The following is an 18,994-nucleotide window of genomic DNA, read 5'->3' as shown; positions in this document are numbered from 1 at the left end:
CAAATAAACCTTGCTGACTTGCTTGGTTTGAGATACATTACACTTAATTTATTGAGGTGCTCAAAAACAAAGGTGTCTCTTTAAATGTACCACTGCTAATAATAAAAGCTAATATTTATGTAGAGCTTACTGTGTACAAGGCAGCATTCTCAGCATTTCACAGATCTTCACTCCTGTGATCCTACAAGGTAGATGACTACTAGTATTTTCATTTTACAGAGGAGGAAACTGGGGCACAAAGAGGTTTGGTAACTTTCCAAGTTCATACAACTAGAAAGTAGAGGAGTTGGGAATCAGACCCACAGTCTGGTCCCAGCATCCATGCTCTTCACTATTTAATCATATTCTGAAATTCTAGATGTAGTTCCTGCCTGAAGTCCTCGCATTGCCTATACAAGATCTTCGGCACATGCGCAAAGACATGGGCAAGACTTGCTGCCACTTTCGCCCTCTCGTGATGACCATCTCTGGCCCTGCCAGGGTAGGTACTCTCCTCAGAGTCCTTTCAGAGGGCATCACACAGAGTTCTTGCTGCTTCTAACTTAAACATAAGCCAGATTTTCTTCACTGACCTAACCCATAGCTTCAGTTTTCTCTGAATCTAAGGCAGATGTTCTTACACCCACTAAAGTCCACATAATTATAAACAGAGCTGAGAAGCCAGCTGTGGGGCTTGGCCATTAGTGAATACATTTTCCCTTCAAAGTCATCAGACCAGCAGCCTCCTAGACACAGGCATCAAGGACATATTTTTCAGGTGATAGGTGATCAGAGTGTAAAGGGCCTTGGACGGAGGGACCAGAGACCTGAGTTCTAGTTCTGGGTCTGTGGTCTGCTTGCAATGTGAACCTGGGCCCACCATTTGGTCATTAAGCACTGTTTCAGACCATGAGTATGTGAGCTCAGGTTCCCTGAGAAGCATCCATAGGATGAGTTAAGACCTGCAAGAGATTTATTGGGTGAGACCCCTGTGAGGGATGATGGGAAGGAGCCAGAGAAGTGGCAAAGCCTTCAGTGGAGCGCAGGGCTGACACCTGTGATGGAAAGAAGGCAGGAAGGAGGATTAGACTGCAGTGCAGTTCTAGGACAGTTTCTGCCACATTGGTGAAGGTTCTTGAGTCCCATTAAAGGGTTCCCACGTCTCACAAGAGCAGGCCTGTTATTAGTAGTCCTACCTTTTCTTTGACATTGGGTGAGAACAGCCAGGGTACTTGAGGGAATCAGAAGGCCAGCAGCTGGGGCTGTCTTCTGTTACACTACCTACAGCAGGAGACCGAGAAGCAGATTTTTACAGCCAGGCCACTAAAGCGTCAGTGGTGAACACAACATGTGAGGTTCAAACTCTTAAAGGCTTGACTGTCAAGTGGGAAGAGACAGGTGAAAAAGTGTTTAAGTGGTAGAAATAAGTAAGCACTGTGATGAAAAGAAGACAAAGCAACATGATAGGAAGTGACCAGAAACCCGGTTAGGTCATGTGATCAGGAAAGGCCTCTCTGGGCCTTGGTCTCCTTATTAGTCCTATCAAAATAGCTTTCTTTTTTTCATTCCGTTGGATATTTGTATAGTACTTATAATTTATAAGTATATGCACCTCATCTACCCTCAATTAGAGGTGCACAATATAATGATCCTTCAACGTGGTGTGAAAAAGACGAGTTTGAGTCCTGGTTGGGGCATTTCCTAAGAGCTCTATAACACTGAAATCCTTTTATTTCTCTAAGTCTTAGTCTCTTCTTATGTGAGATGAATCTGGAAAGATCACCACCCTGCCAACTTTTCAGGGCTGTTTTAAATGTCAAAGTTGTTGAGAACAGCCTACAATTGGAAATCAAAATAAAAACTTCTTTTACAAAAATAAAAACACTTAGGAAACGATTTAACAAAAAACATGCAAGATCTCTATACAGACAATGGCAAAACGTTGCCAGGAGAAATTCAAGAAGACCCCGTAAAGGGAGAGAGAGATCGTGTTGTAAAGTGGAACGTTCAATTTTGTTACTATGTTATTTCTCCCTAGATTTATCTATAGATTTGGTCCAGTCTTTGTCATGATCCCAGCATGGTTTTTTTTTTAATTAATTATACTAAAGCCAATTAAAAGGTACTGTATACACATATGAAAACAGTACTGTTTTATCAAAGAATATGTCAATAGTAATTCTGACTCTTTCCAGCCATAATGTTGGACTTGATTGAGAACTTCAGGGAATGGTGTCAGGTTATTAAATGAAAGCTCTTTTCACTTTCCTTAGAAGTTGAAAAGTACACTCGAGCTTATACTGTTTATTGTTCTTCCAATTTGATGTATTACTAGAAGAAACATTGAAGTGAAAAACAAGAGACTGACATTCTTGCTCAGGTCTACAAATCAGTCACTGGTAAAATCACTTGGTCTCTCTAGACCTTAGATTTCTTATCAGTAAAATAAAATATTGAACTAAATGATCCCTTGGTCATTTCCAGAACTGTGCATCTGTGATATGGAAGAAGAATGAATCATTAAGGATCAGCAAGGACAATCAGGCGATTTCTTCCAAGCCTGGTTCAATACAAGTTTATTATGTTACTCTCTGAATATTTTCATTCCATAAGTTAAATAGCAGTCAGCATGTTGTTTGTGACCAAGACATCCGAAAACGAAAATGAATATGATTTCTTATAATAATACTAATGCACTCTCCAAACTGGATTTTCTTATGATTCCTCCTCTTGATTTTTTTTTTTTTTTTTTTTTGTGGGTGATGGGTTATGGAGGGAAAGAAATTTTTTTAAAGATTTATTTATTTTAGAGAGAGAGAGAGCATACACAAGTGGGGAGAAGGGCAAAAGGAGAGGGAGAGAATCCCAAGCAGACTCACTGAGAAGCATGGAGCCCTACACAGGGCTTGATCCCACAACCCATGAGATCAAGTTGGACATTTAACCAACTGAGCCACGGGGCACTCTGGGAGACAGAGAATCTTAAACAGACTCCATGCCCAGTGTGGAGACCTACTCAGGACTCAGTCTCACAGCCCTGAGATCATGACCCAAGCTGAAATCAGGAGTCAGACACTTAACCAACTGAGCCACCCAGGGGTGCCCCTCTTCTTGATTTTTTTAAACGCTTAAGTTTGGGATTCATTGGTCTTGTTTTCAGTCTCTGTCTCCTTAATGATGAACTTAAATTAGATTGTAATATTTTGAAAGAGGACATGATTATGCAAACCAAAATGAGAACTTCTAGTCCAGGAATTGGCAAACTTCCTCTGTAAAAGGCCAGACAGTAAATATTTTAGGTTTTACCACCCTTCTCTTCTCTCATAAGTACTCAACTTCACCGTTGTACCATATAAGCAACCATAAACAGTACGTAATTGAATAGGCATAGCTGTGTCCCAATAAAACTTTATTTATAAAAACAGCCAGTGGACCCAATTTGACTTATGGTACGCAGTGTGCCACCCACTGTTCTAGTGTAAGAGTATATCTCAGTGGGCATTCCAAGACAATGTTCATGTGGCCCTTCTAGAAAGGCGAGTTAAAAAGAGCACTTCTTTTTGGATGCTAGCAGAAAAAACCTAGAGTTGCTGAGGCATCAAGATACAAAGCTAGAAGATGAGTAGGAAAGTACACTTACGAAGCCAGGAGACTGATGTGATGCCAGGACAGGAGAAGCAGCTAAAAAAGAGCTGCCCATTAGAAGTTGGTCCTGCCCGGCTCTTTGCCTGTAGGGTCTTCTGCTGATGATGCAAAGGCCAAGTGAGTCCGTTTGCACTCTCTGGTACCAGTCCTGGCTCTGAGCAAACCCTGAAGGTCTGTGAACACAAAGCTTAAGCTCTCCTCCCACATCAGGTCACCTCCCACAGTGGAGTGCTAAGGGAGAACTTCCCTCTGTGGAGCACTCTGTGCAGGGCCTGGGACATCTCTTGACTCCCCAGGACAAACCCTATAGGTTGCTGTTCCACAAACCATACAAATTAGGACTCTTAGATTCACATATCATCCTTAGGTTCCATAGCCGGTAAGCTGAGATTCAGATTTTAAAATCCGTGTTCATCCTCCACCACGCTACCTCTCCTAAAGACAAAGTTCTGCTTCACAGAGTGCTCAGATCTCATAATTCCCTCAGCAAGCTGCGGCTCAAACAATCCCAGCCTCCCCACCCAGAATAGAACAGTTTCAGGTGTTATTCTGGTGATTTTTGCAGCTGCTAATGATTCATTTTTTTTTTTTTTTAATTCTTAAGGAATCTCTACACCCAGTGTGGGGCTCAAACTCACAACCCAAAGATTAAGAGTCGACTTAATCTTGAGCCAGCCAGGCATCCCACTGATGATTCTTGATAAACTCCTTCCATTTTAGCATCTGACACTTGTGTTTCCAATTGTTTGCCAGTTATCTCTTAAATGAAAGTTGATGCTAAAGAAGGCAGGGGAAGTTCACCTCTTATAAAGTTGGTTAGCTTAAAAATACAGTGATATATTTTTTATATTTTCGTGGGAAGGTCACAGGAGTCAAATGCATCATTGCCACATGAGCTTAGAGTACCTACTGGATTGATTGATTCCTATGGGAATACTGTTAGGTTCCCAAAGTTCCTTGGAGGAAGGGAGAAGTGCTGCTCTGAGGAAAAACATGGTCTTTCTAACTGCAGTATGAACTCCCAGAGCAAGGACACGATCCATTCTTTCTGATGGGCCTGCAGCTCCTGGCATAGTACCTACTGTCAGTCCTCATGACTGTATGTAAATGACAAGAGTACTTCCTTCCAAATATGAATTCACTTTAAGAGGGACCAACCCTCTTAAAGCCAACCCAGCCTCACCCAAAGGAGCAGTAGTTCCATCACAACTAAGGTGCACTGCAGTGCAGTAGGTAAGGGGAGAACCAAACGTGTAAACTGATCTTTCTAAAATGGACAGGCTGAGGCGTGGCTAAATATAGACTGGCTGTCCTAAAACATACACACACACAGCCCAGAAAACCTCACAAAAGGATAACAGTGTCTCCCGCCCTTCAAGAACAGTTTACATTTGGGTCCTGGAGCTATTCGTTCACTGTTCTGACTCACGGAGGAATAACCTACCCCTGTGGTATGTGTACTGAACACCTTGTTCGCAACCAGACCTTTACTGGGCACAGAACATCACACTAAGCATTGTCAGAGAAACAGAAGGGCCAGATCCTGGCTTCTGTCAGCTCATAGTCCACTTCTGTGGGACAGATTTGTGGACTCCCGACATAGAAGCAGCAGCAGAATGAGGTACTGTGAATGGTTAAGAGGAAGGCGTTGAGGGCAGCCCAGGTGGCTCAGCGGTTTAGCACCGCCTTCAGTCCAGGCCGTGATCCTGGAGACCCGGGATCGAATCCCACATCAGGCTCCCTGCATGGAGCCTTCTTCTCCATCTGCCTGTGTCTCTGCCTCTCTCTCTCTCTTTCTCTCTCTCTCATGAATAAGTAAGTAAAAAAAAAAAAAAAAGAGGAAGGCATTATTAATTCTAACTGGAGGGGCACCTGCCTGGCTCAGTGGTTGAGCATCTGCCTTTGCCTCAGGTTGTGATCCCGGGTCCTGGGATCGAGTCCTGAATCATGCACCCCACAGGGAGCCTGCTTCTCCCTCTGCCCATGTCTCTGCCTCTCTCCTGAATAAATAAATAAGATCTATAAAAAATAATTATAATTCTAACTGGAGACTTATGGTAAAGCCTGGCATTTGCTCTAAAGTGAGGTGCCGGGCAGCCCCGGTGGCCCAGCGGTTTAGCGCCGCCTTCAGCCCAGGGTCCTGGAGACCTGGGATCGAGTCCCACATCGGGCTCCCTGCATGGAGCCTGCTTCTCCCTCTGCCTGTGTCTCTGCCTCTCTCTCTCTCTCTCTCTCTCTCTCTCTCTTTCTCTCTCTGTGCCTCTCATGAATAAATAAAAATCTTTTAAAAAAATAAAGTGAGGTGCCCGGGGCAGAGAGAAGGTTATGTAAGGGTGTGTGACCAGAGACTGTGACATGCCTCTCAGCTATAATCACTCCCTTTCCCCTGCACCCTTCACAAAATCGATTTCTGCTAAAGTATACTGAAAGATCCTCTGTGTCAAGGTCAGGATGTTCTGACTTAGCTCTCAGAGCCCCCCACCCCCACCCTAGGAGAGGTGCAGGGAGGGTGTTCTTTCTCAGATCCTTCCCTGGAAGGGGGATGCTTGGGCAGCCTAGTGCCTAAAGGTCTCTCAGGGTCTCATGTTACTGCCTGTCTCTGCCTCCCCTTGTTTCGTCCTCTGCTTTATAGATTTTATAAACACAAGCACTATATTTTTGAGCTTGGAGAATTATTCATACTAGTCTTTAGTAGTTTGATCCAGGGAGTGTTTACTTACCATGCAAATGTAACATAATAAACTTGAAACAAAATAACGGCCCTGCTGGGTAGTGTCCTGGTGATCAGATGCCCTGACTTGATTGCCACTCCCCACCCCACCTCCACATTACACAGACGATGTCTTTGTTCACACTGATATGTACTGATATATCTTTCTCGCGGTGCGGTGGAAGGACCCCCACACTAGGAGATCTGAAATCTTATTCTAGGATTCAGGTCTGACCTGCTGTGTGGCCTTGGACAGTAGCCTCACCTTCCTGGGCCAGTTTCTCCGACCAGAAACAAGAGCTTTGGGAGCATGGGAAGGACAGTGGTGATAAATGAACCATTAGTCTCCAAAGCTCCTTCCAGTTGCCATATTATATGAGTTCTTATGTAGAGTGAAGTGATTTTGTGTTTTGCTTTAAATTTGTGAATAATTCCTCTAATTATGATGTGTCAGATGATTTTAAGGATTATTCATTCTTAATTTTTTTTATTTTTAAAGATTTTATTTATTTATTCCTGAGAGACACAGAGAAAGGCAGAGACACAGGCAGAGGGAGAACCAGACTCCCTGCAGGGAGCCCGACGCAGGACTTGATCCCGGGATTCCAGGATCACTCCCTGGGCTGAAGGCAGACGCTCAACCGCTGAGCCACCAGGGCGTCCCCATTTTTAAAAAAATTTCTTGTGGTTGCAAGTTAAAATGATCTGGAGCTCTCCATCCAGTCTTGCCCTCAGCCCTTGTCAACATCCTTTTGTTTTTCGAACTCTTCACCCTCTAGTTGTTTCTTGGACAGGTTTTTGCAGGGACCCCATAGAGTCATACACTGTTCACAATTTTTTCACTGATAATTTTCTCTCCATTGGAACCCTTAGAATTTTACTGCCATTCTACTTTTGGGTGTCAAGCCAACAAGCATTTATTGAATATTTAATAATTATTGTTTACCCATATTCCATTCATCAGATCTTCAAAAGAACCTTGTAAGGTGGATGTTCTCTTTGGCGTTTGACAGCTTGATAAAGGAGGTATGGAGAGATTAAAACTCTGGCATAAGGCCTTGTAGTAGAATAGGGTCAGAACCCATGTTTCTGAACCCATGTCAGGGCTCTGTCTGTTACACATTGTACCTTTTGGAGTTGGCCGTAGACAGATGGTATGAAAAGCCAGTGAGAACAAGGGTGGTTTCCAATTTGTAATTTTGATGATCCAAAAAACGATTTTGGGAAGAATTTGTTTGTTCATTTGGCTTTTCAAGCTTGCTTTACCCCTGATTTTTCAGCTGACCCCATCTGTTCTACCTCTGCCCTGGGATTAAGAACCAGAGATTGTTAAAAGCCAAACCAGTGGATCTTATCTAAATCCCTGTGTAAATATGACTCATTAGGTCTTATACGGAACAGCTCTCTTATGTTTCCCAAAGATGGCTTTGATATGTATCCCCAATTTCATCCAAGTTCCTTTTTTGAATAGAGAGAACGAGGTCCAGGATGGTGAAATGGCATTCCTAAGGTCACTCAGCCAGTTGACAACAGAGCTTGGCCTAGACCCTCATTCTGTCATTTGACTCTGCCTCCCATAAAGCTAATACCATTCACCACATAGGGATCTTGTGGGAACTCTTTACGTGGATGAAAAGAATTGGTTTTGAAAAAAGTAAGATCTGTTTCAGATAGACTCTGCCACTTTCTAGCTGTGTGACCGCAGAGCTCATTATTAACTTCTCTGAGCTTCAGTTTCTTCATCCAAAAAAGAAGAGAAAAGAGTGGAAATAACACCTGCCTCACAGAGTAGACTAGAGGCATGTAATAGGTGCTTAACAAATAGCAACTGGGATTTCTTTCTTTCTTTTTTTTTTTAAGGTTTTGTTTATTTATTCATGAGAGACAGAAAGAGAGAGAGGCAGAGACACAGGCAGAGGGAGAAGCAGGTTCCATGCAGGGAGCCTGATGTGGGACTTGATTCCGGGTCTCCAGGATCAGGCCCTGGGCTGAAGGAGGCGCTAAACCACTGAGCCACCAGGGCTGCCCTGGGATTTCTTTTTTAAAGATTTTATTTACTTATTCATGAGAGAGAGACTGAGAGAGAGAGAGAGAGAGGCAGAGACACAGGTAGAGGGAGAAGCAGGCTCCATGCAGGGAGCCCAACATGGAACTCGATTCCGGGACTCCAGGATCACACCCTGGGCTGAAGGCAACGCTAAACCACTGAGCCATCCAGGCATACGCAACTGGGATTATTATAGTTAATGTTGTCCTTTTTGTTCTCCTTCCACATATACCATCATAGAGGGTGTATAGTTGGGACTAAAACAGAGACAACAGTTACCTTCCAAGCATTTACTGTTGCTTAGAAAGCAACTCTGTACCTCTTGGCCAATTTCAAGGTCTCAGTAGTTCTATGTATACTAAGGAATGGGAACAGTAAGAACAGCAGGCACTATGCTAAATGTTTTATATGTATGATCTCAAACCTCACAGCAGCCCTAGAAAATTATGTATTTTCCCTGTTGAACAGGTGAGGATCAAAGAGGTTTATGTAACCTCTCCAAGGCCATCAAGCGAGGAGTTAGCAGAACCAGGTTTTGAGTCCAGCCTGGGCTCCAGCATATGCTTGGGTCTCCCACTTCATGGGTTCTGACACCCACTGAGGCTTGGGGTGGGGATGGGGGGGAAGGATAAAGATAAAAAGGGCATTGAGATAAGGGAACCAGTCATTATTTGGCCAGTCATCTTTTCCAGAAACTCCCGCCAACCGCCCCTTTCCTGCTCCTGTTATCACTAGCCAGTTGATGGCTGGGCTGGGTTGGGCCCCTCTACTAAAATCCTTCAGAGCTTTCCTGTTCTAGAATTTTGCAAGAAGGTGGGCGGAGTGTTTGTGTGCTGGGCAGGCTTCCCAGGGGTGATTGTGGAAAGGAAGGGGAGTGATTTTTAGGGCCCTAAAAAGAAGCCAGGGAGAAGAGGAAAAAATAAAACCCTGTTTAAAAGAAAACAAATTTGACTCAAGCATTTTCTGGCATTATCTTTAGTCTAGACTTGGAGATGGAAGTCCAGGCCAGAAGTCTGGAAACGTCCATTTTCTTCTAGCTGTATAACCGCCCTTCCTAATGACCCAAGACACATCATTACAACAGCCTTATGGCCACATACCAAAAACAGCCTAGCCACACATCACATAATGTCCCTTATCATTCTTGTCTTTCCTCAAGGGGTACCCAGGCAATAAAAACAAATCCTATGCACGTTTTATGCAAGTGTGCAGATTTGTTTTCACACCAGTATCTCATTCAACCCAAAAGACGTTGGGTCTTTTGACCCCAAAGAGTTCTTGCTATTTTGTTTTGCTGAAATTCCCACTGCCCTGCTATGATTGTGCAGTAAAGGCCTGAGCCAGTGATGTTGGAGGAGGTACAGGGAACTGAAGGTAGGAAAAGGAGAATGTCTCTTACTCGGTCTACTTTAGCAAGGGCTTGGTATTTACTGAGTGTTCGGTATTCTTTTCAGAGAGAGAATAAGCTAAAGGTCAGGTATATTTAATTAGACCATTAATCTCTTGCACATACTTAATACTTCAAATGCTGCAGAAGTGTTTGTGCATGTGTATATGTATGTTTTTTTTAATTAAGTTACCATATATCACCTATTTAAAGTGTACAAGTCATTGGTTTTTAGTGTATTCACAGCGTTTGCAACCATCACCACCATTGAATGTTGGAACGTTTTCGTTACCTCAGAAAGAAACCCTATACTCATCTGCAGTCACTGCCCGTTCCTACTCCATCCCACCCCCATCCCTGAGCAACCACTGGTCTACTTGCTATCTTTTTGGATATGCCAATTCTAGACATTTCACATAAATAAAATCATTACAACCAATAGTCTTTTATCACTGCTTTCTTTCACTTAGCATAGTGTTTTGAAGATCCATCCATGCTGTAGCATGTATCCGTATTTCATTCATTATATGGCTGAATCATATTCCATTATATAGCTACATCACATTTTCCTTATCCAGTCTCTATGTCTGTTATCACATGATGTTCTCCCTAAATGTCTGTCTGTTTGCTGTTCTTATAAGTATCACCACCAGTGAATTAGGACCTACCCTATCCAGTAGGACTTCATTTTAACTAATTAGATCTGTGAAGACCGTTTTCAAACAAGGACACATTCTGAGGTTCCATGTAGACAGGAGTTTTGCAGGAACACTTCAATCCAGTGTAGACCCTAAGGAATAATCACCTACATTCAGGTAGAAATCTTTTAAAGTAGCAAGCAGAAGTGAGATTTGGGCAAGATTGAGCACCAAAACAGCTTTGAAAGAATTTTTCTGAGGCTGCAGCTCATTATGGAGCTGACTGATTTCATAGACATGGCTTCAGATTTATAGAATGGAATTCCAAGTGGACCCAACTCATCACAACCCCTACTTCATCTTCTTAGCAGACCTTGAAAGCCCATCTTATTTCAACCACAAGAAACAAGGATATTTGGTTTTCTGCTAGTGAAAACTCTTTTATTCATTCTGCTAGTATATATTCAATACACACAGTGAGCCGAGACTGCTTCAGGCTCCAAGACTACAGAAGTGACTAGAACACATTTTAAGAACTTAACAGTGTGCCAGACTGTGTCGACCCTTTATGCATTTCATCCTCCTGACCGCCCTATGTCAGCTTATAAATAAGGAAACAGACTCAGAGAGTTGAAGGGATTTCTCTGACTCTGCAAGGAACAGCCTGGGTCACAGATGTGTCTCCATAGCCTGAGCGGAGGGCCCCAGCCATGAGAACAGGTCACTCCTCTCTTAGACCCACAGCCCAAAGCATGCAGCCTAGGGGGGCATGTGGGATGTATGAAGTGATAAGCTGGGTAAGGAGATTGTGACAGAATGGCCTTTCTTGTCAGACTGGAGAACCTAGACTTTGTTCTGAAGGCAGTGAGGAATCAGTGAGCAGTATTGAGGAAGTACACTTCATGCTGTGTACTTCATTTGTTTAATCAACACATATTTTGGAGTTATGTAACACAATGTGTCTGATGCTAGAGAGAAGACTTAGAGAAGAAGCAGTATCTCTGCCCTCACTGAGTTTACAGCCAGAAGTATGGAATGATGAGAGAAAAAGGTTACTGTCTTCCTAAAATTCTGTTTGAAACACAAGGAAAGCCTGGTCAGAAACGAGTTTGAAGAAATAAACAGGAAAACAGTTTTATAAAGAGAGAGCTTTGTAGGCCATCCTGAGGATAACAGGGAGCCACTGAAGAATCTGAGGCAGAGCAGTGACATAACGACATGACATGGTTGTTGAGAAAGAGAAGAGTCATAGATAATGCCTAGGTTTCTGGCTCAGGACCAATCGGATGGTGGTGTTGATATACTTCATGGAGTGGGAGAGCATAGGAGGAGGATCCCTGTGCTTGACCTACATGTGGGACGTCTGAATGGTGATGCCCAGCAGGCAGAGGGCTATAGGACAAGAGCCAAGGATAGAGAACTGGGCTAAAGATTGATTTTTGAGAGTTGTTATCACCTGGCTGGAGAAGATTACCCCGGGGGAGTCTCATGAGTAAGTGAAGCTATAGGAGGGTCTGGAGTGGAACCCTGAAAAACGCCCCCACTGAAGGGGTGGCAGAGAGGGAGTAGTCCAAAAAGACCATGGGGAAGGTGGAATTGCTCCAGAGGCTTTTTCTTTGCACCTTCCCTGTGTCTTCTCTGGCAGCAGCTGTGTTCATCCCTGGCGCCATGGCTACTCCATCCGCTAGCATAAACCTTCCCCCTCTGCCATTAGAGAGTTCATCTTGCAAATCTAATGGAGTAATGAAGCCATTGATTCTGTTAACAAACATCCAGTTCACTACAAGACCTGTAATGGGAATTCATTTTGGAGGTCAATACAGCTGTCGATGGAACAGTTTTTCCCCAGAGGCCTGGGGCTTTTTCTGTTGTACACTGGCAGAAGTTGTTCTGCTAGCATCAGAGAAGACCAGAGAGTAATTAATGCAGTGGAGCACTAATGAGCCGGTGACCCTGTCTAGGGCCATGAGAAGGGCCCTAAAATAGGTCAGATAAAGTAGGAACAGGAGTGTGTCCCCTCCGAAAAGATTTGAATAGCCCCAGCAAGCCGCCATGCCACCACTACAACATCATACCCCACTAGCTGTCACATCGCCAGAAGTTACATCTTTAGCCCTTTATTTCTTTTGAACATGAAATTTAACTGTGGAATTATTATACGCTGAATGAACATTCTTACCTGTTCCACAAACAGACTAAAAACTTTGTGCCCCTGGCCTTTATTGGGTAAATCCTGGGACTGTAGGTGTTAGGGCATCAGTCACTATCTCAGAAACTCATGGGCTGGGCAAGGAGGCACAGAGACAGTTGATCTAACAAAGCATGGGCCAAGTGCTATTTGGTAGCCAGAAGAAGGGCTGTGTCCAAGAAGGTTTCAGAGAGAATATGGTATCTGTGTAGGGTCTTAAAGTCTACATATGAGTGCCAGTAGAGTAGAAGTGAAATCTAGGCGGAAGGAACAGCAGAGGCCGTAAGACAGAGCTGTAAAAGGGGCTGGTGTGCCTGGGGATTGATGAAGCTTCCGAATGCCTCGGGTCCGGGAGGAGAGAGGCAGGAAGTAGGTCAGACTGTAAAAGGCCTGTATGTTAGGCTCAGGAACTTGGACTAAGCTTAGAGAACCAGCCAAATGAGTAATCCCTTGGCTTGGGGTGGGGTGGGGGTGGCACTGTCAGCTGTGATCTGTCTTTAATACCTTGCTGCTTTTCTAGCACAACAGAGGGGAGTTTAAGATGAGAGTTAAGAGGGAAAAAAAAAGTCCAATCAACACAGAGTGTGGGCACAAGAGTTGAAGAATGGGGAACATCATTGCCCTGAAGAAGACTTGGAAGGGCAGCCAGGAGGAGCTGGGACCAGTCTTACAAGACAGTCTGCTCCAAATACATTTGTGCTTTTATCATTAATACAGCAAGGCACAGTCTAGGGTCTGGCTTAATGGTCTTCAGGAAGCAAAGCTCATTTAGCAAAGCCAGCCTTAGTTTTGATGGAGCTGATGACAGCTGGAGCCTCCAAAGAAGAGGAAGGCAGTAGCACTTACTGCTCCAAGGGCTGGCCTCGCCTGAGGGCTAGAGGCACACTCCAGAGCTGTAGGCAGCCACACCCCCTGGGAGCTGGGCAAACACCATCAAGGTTGTGACAGGGAGTGGCCTCCAGGCGACTCCAGGAGCAGCACAGAGGGTCAGGGCATCTCCTTTTCCAGCAGGAGGCCACAGCCCTCCTCTCCGGGAGGCAGAGGAGGAGCAGGTGTGTGCGGGGGAGAGAAGGCTGCTGCTGCTGGACCGTTGCCTCGGCTCTTAATATCTCTTCTTCCTCTGACAGCCTACTTTGGGGTGAAGACACCTCTCTTTCCATTTCCAGTCACAGAGCTCCTTCTTTTGTTTCACAGACTCCCTGAGAAACCTCTCCTCAGCCAGTCACGGCCCCCGCTCCTCTCCAGCAGAGCTCAGCAGCTCCAGTCAGCACCTTCTCCGGGAACGGAAGTCCTCAGCCCCATCACACTCCAGCCACCCAACCTTGTTCACCTTTGAACCCCCAGTGTCGAACCACATGCAGCCCGCCTTGTCCACCAGTGCGCCTCAGGAGTATCTCTACTTACACCAATGCATAAGCCGGAGAGCGGAGAACGCAAGGTAGGAGACTGCCCTGAGCAGTGCTGGGTCCGACGCCCACTCACAGGACCTAGGAGTAACTTTCAGCCCAAATGTTTTTAATTGTAAAGACAAAGAAGTAAAATATTTTATCTTCTCAGGCAAACAGATATATTTAGTAACCAAGCATCATTCTTTCACCTGGGTAACCTTCGCATTTTATTGGTATCAGCTATGTTGCTCTACAGTGATAATTAGATTCCAGAGGAACCTCCTGTTATCAAAAATCATACTATAAAAATGTTTTGTTTAATCTGGGTGAAAAAAAGGCATTAGGGGCTAGGGTTTCAGATTTGGAAAAAACACATCAATTTTTGCCAATAAGAATATAGCTATAAAGTCTTAAATGATTGAACCAATTCTTATCTCACTTTTGCTCTAGAGCTGCACTGTTCTGTATGGGAATTAACTATCCACATGTGGCTATTTAAATTCGAATGGATTCAAATAAGATAAGTCTTAAAATTAAGATCCTCAGTTGCACTGGCCACCTTTCAAGTGCTTAGTAGTCACATGTGACTAGTGGCTCCCATAGCAGACAGCACAAATAAGGAAACCTGTCATCACCACCGAAAGTTCTAGAGCAAGGACTCCCTGCTCTAGAATAACAGTCTTTGTATTTCTAACACCACTAGCTCTCTCACAGGTGTGGAGCTTGCACATATTTTTATTACCTTTTATTCCCATCGTTTGGGGAAACAAAAGCACAGAGGTGATAGGCTTTGCCAGAGCTAGTTCCTAGTTGCTACCATGGCCAGCAGACTACAAATCATGTTTCTTAATTAATTTAGAAATACCTAATTTGTGTTATAAAAACTAAGGCAATTAGATCACTGACTGTATTGCTGTATCACATCATAGAACGTCTTCAAGCATAATCTTATCTAACCAGTCAAATGTACTGAGAGATAGCCAATATAGATAATTTCTCTCCATCTCATAGATGAAGAAAATGAAGCTCACAGCAAAAGTGACAGAGGCAGGACTAGAACCCAGGTCTGCTCTGTTCTGGTCCTGTATTCCACACTATGCTACCCTGCTTCTGAGTGTCCGAGTCATTTACCATCACACGACAGGGATTCCAGCACTCTGTCTTAATTTTCCCAGAAGCAGCAGGGTTCATTTGTGAACTTTTACTAGTCCAAACTCCATCAACTTAGACATGAACTGCTGAGCTCTAAAACAAAGGTAGGATGAGTGAGGCGACATCGCTAAACTAGTTAGTGGCAGCGCTGTAAATAGTACCAATGCTCCTGAATCACGCACAGAGACAGGCAGTGTTCTGTACTGAAAACATATTACAGGCTTTGGGGTTGGTCGTATATGGGTCCAAATTTAGCTTCCGCCACTTTCTTTGTGATCTTGTGCCACTTATCGAACATACTTGAGTTTCCGTTTCCTTATCTGCAGAATGGAAAGAACTAATTCTGAGGCTTACTGATGAGCGTAAAGCGACAGAACAAATAGACCCAGAGGCACATCCTCAGTACATATGACCATTTGTTCTTGTGTCCCATCCCCCTCTACTACTACGCATGTTGTTGTCTGAGAGTAGAGAAGGTGAGGTCTTAAAATCATTGTTCTCTTGAAAGCATACTTTCTGTTAATGCCTCTCAACTTTAAGTGCATGAAATACCTGGGGATCTGGTTAAAAGGCTGATTCTGATCCAGTAGGCCTGCCGTGGGTCCTGAGATCCTGCCTTTCTGCTAAATGCCAGAGGATGCCAGTGCAGCTTGTCTGTAGATCACACCTTAAGAAGAAGGCTTAACATAATACTAACAACTACCACCACTTCCACTGCCATGATGCTGCAAGAGCAACAGAGAGCAGATATGTAAATACCTCTGCTTGAATTAGCACTTTGGGCCCACTCTCTCCACCCCTCTCCCCCGCCACCATAAAACCTTGGTTAATTTTCCTAGCTGAAATCTGCCACTTCTCTGAATGCCTACAGCAAATTTTTATTCTCTCTCCCACAGCATTTGGAGCTTCTGCTTCATAGTATGGATATTTATATCAATATATTACTGCACTTTGAAGATAGTACCAAAGGCATATAGTAGGTACATAAAAAAATATATCCAAACAAATCTGTATTATAGAGAGAAAACCTAAAAGGGGAGACAAAGCTTATTTGCAGTTGGGGAAGCAGCTTTATTGTGTGGTCCTGAGAAAGCTGTGCTTTTCTCTGTGTCTTTGCGTTTACTTGCATGGGTGTGGGAGCAAGACAGTGATGAACAGGATCTCAGAGATTTTTTGGAAAAAATAAGTTCAAACAACATTAACAGAATTCCCAAGTAATGGAGGGTGGGAAGGAAGCTTTCTTTGGTCCAGAAACACCATATAAGTTCTGGAAGTAATGGAATAGTTTGCATGATACTAAACATACTGTAACAATTAAAAACTCTGGACATAATATAAAAAAACAACTGTTTGAAGGCACTGAAGAGCAGCCAAAAAGCAGGCAGAAGTTGAAAGAGATGTAACTCTTAAAAGGAGCTAGCAGTGGGGGCACCTGGATGGCTCAGTTGGTTGAGCATCCAACTCTTGATTTCAGCTCAAGTCATGATCTCAGTATCATCAGACTGAGCCCCAAGTCAGGCTTTACTCTGGGTGTGGGGTCTGCTTAGGATTCCCTCTCCCTCTGCCTCTGCCCCTCCCCTGCTTGTGTTGCATTCTCTCTCTCTCAAAAAAAAAAAAAAAAAAGAGTTAGCACCGTACAAAGACATTAGGTGTCTAATTGCTAATTGCTTTAATTTGTGGTGTTAAAAGGTGGGGCTGGACATAGTGAAGAGATGGTGAAATTTAGGAGAGAGATAGAAACTAAAGAATAACTGGGGAGTGCCAGTCACGGTATGGTGGCAGAAGCACTACAGGCTACCTCTCTCACTGACCACAAGTAAAAATTGTGGACAAAATACAATTACCCTGTAATCAGTCTGATTCTATAAAAATAAAATGAGGCAGGGATCCCTGGGTGGCGCAGCGGTTTGGCGCCTGCCTTTGGCCCAGGGCGCGATCCTGGAGACCCGGGATCGAATCCCACATTGGGCTCCTGGTGGGTGCATGGAGCCTGCTTCTCCCTCTGCCTGTGTCTCTGCCTCTCTCTCTCTCTCTCTCTCTCTCTGACTATCATAAAAAAAAAGAAAAATAAAATAAAATAAAATAAAATAAATAAAATAAAATAAAATAAAATAAAATAAAATAAAATAAAATGAGGCAAATTATAAAGGGAAACAGGGCAGCCCAGGTGGCTCAGCGGTTTAGCGCCGCCTTCAGCCCAGGTTGTGATCCTGGAGACCCGGGATCAAGTCCCACATCGGGCTCCCTGCATGGAGCCTGCTTCTCCCTCTGCATGTGTTTCTGCCTCTCTCGTGCGCACTCTGTGTCTCTCATGAATGAATAAATAAAATATTTTAAGAAATTAAAAAAATAAAGGGGAGCAAAACTTGGAGATAGCAGCTACATAGAGGTGAATCTGTATCTCATGGAATTACCCTAAGGGTGGACCCACTCACACAGCTGCACATTGGGGCAGACAGCTGGAACTGTGATAGAAACCCCATCTTTCTTAGTAGAGGAACCTTGAAAGAGGAGCCCTTTGGAGACTGGAAAGGAATGGAATATGAGAGAAGATTGCTGGAGAAGAGATTTCCTAATTCTGGGTATGAAACCACATAAGTCTCAGGCCTACTGTGAGCTGCACATGGGTAGGATGGACCAAACCAGCAGAACACAGGCTTTGTGAACTACACGGAGATCCACACCACCACAGACCAAAGGAGAGACGGAATTTGCAGCTTTAATCTAATAACCACAGTGATTGCCTGCAAAACAAAAACCTCAGTGTTCTCCAGAAGATTATAACAGAACCCAGCATCTACACAACATAATATCATAATACTAAAGATATAATCCAAAATTTCTCAGCATACAGAGAACCAGCAAAATGTAACCAGTTCTGAAGGGAAAGCACAGATGCCAACCCCAACATAACCTAGATTGTTGGAATTACCAGACAAATTTAAAAGCCTGTATTATAACAATATTCCATAAAAATTAATGGAGAGAAAAGAAAAACTATGAACCCAAAAATTAATATCCTGAAAAAATTAATATCCTGAAAAATTATCCTTTAGGAATGAAAACAAAATCAAGAGATTGTCAGATGAAAGAAAAATAAGAGAATTCCCAAGAGATCTGATTTAAAGAAATGATAAGGAAGGTCTTCTGGCTGAAGCAAAATAATACCAGAAAAAAACTAAAATCTTCAGGAATGAAGGAAGAGCAGCAGAAATAGTAAATATCTGCATAATTTTCCCTCCCACATTCGTTAAAGTATGTGAGTGTTGAAAGCAAATATTAAATGTTGTCTAGTGTGGTTTTCAGCTGGTTTTCTCTTCAACCTGAAGAGCTTAGTTTATCATTTCTTACCATAAGAGTCCCCTTGTGACAGGTTTTCCCAGTTTTCATTTATCTGGAAATATCTGTATTTCACCTTCCTTTTTAAAAAAAAAGATTTATTTGAGAGAGAGTGTGCACATGTGTGGAGCGGAGAGGCAGAGGGAGAGGGAGAGAGAATCTCAAGTAGACTCCCCACTGAGTGCAGAACCCAGTGCAGAGCTCAGTCTCACAACCCCGAGATCCTGACCTGAGCCCAAACCAGTCAGCCACTTAACCACCTGTGCCACCCAGGAGCCCCTCACCTTCACTTCTGAGAGATATTTTGCTGAATATAAAATTCTGGAATGATGGTTTTATTTTCTTTTGGCATTTTAAAGAATGTAATTCTATAGTCTTTTGCCCTTCATTGGAAGGTCAGCTGTTATTTTTATTGTTAGAATCCTATATGTAATGTATCTTTCTCCTAATGGGTTTTTTTCCTCCTTTATATAAAAATTGTGGTGAAATACACATAACATAAAATTCATCATCTTAGTTTA

At 43.4% G+C, this 18,994-nt stretch overlaps 1 protein-coding gene across 1 annotated transcript in view; it reads left to right on the top strand.

The window, feature by feature from the left end:
* GAB2 (GRB2 associated binding protein 2) overlaps positions 1-18,994 on the top strand; it is a 192,404-nt gene that overhangs the window by 151,149 nt on the left and 22,261 nt on the right. Inside the window, exon 3 of the mRNA XM_077867207.1 lies at positions 13,789-14,032. Coding sequence (XP_077723333.1) covers positions 13,789-14,032 — 244 coding nt within the window. The remainder of the gene's footprint in view (positions 1-13,788; positions 14,033-18,994) is intronic.

This window comes from Canis aureus, chromosome 23 (assembly GCF_053574225.1).
Source record: "Canis aureus isolate CA01 chromosome 23, VMU_Caureus_v.1.0, whole genome shotgun sequence".
In the NCBI taxonomy this organism is placed as follows: domain Eukaryota; kingdom Metazoa; phylum Chordata; class Mammalia; order Carnivora; family Canidae; genus Canis; species Canis aureus.
Note: the sequence above shows the minus strand (reverse complement) of the source record. Positions and strands in the feature narration are given on the sequence as shown.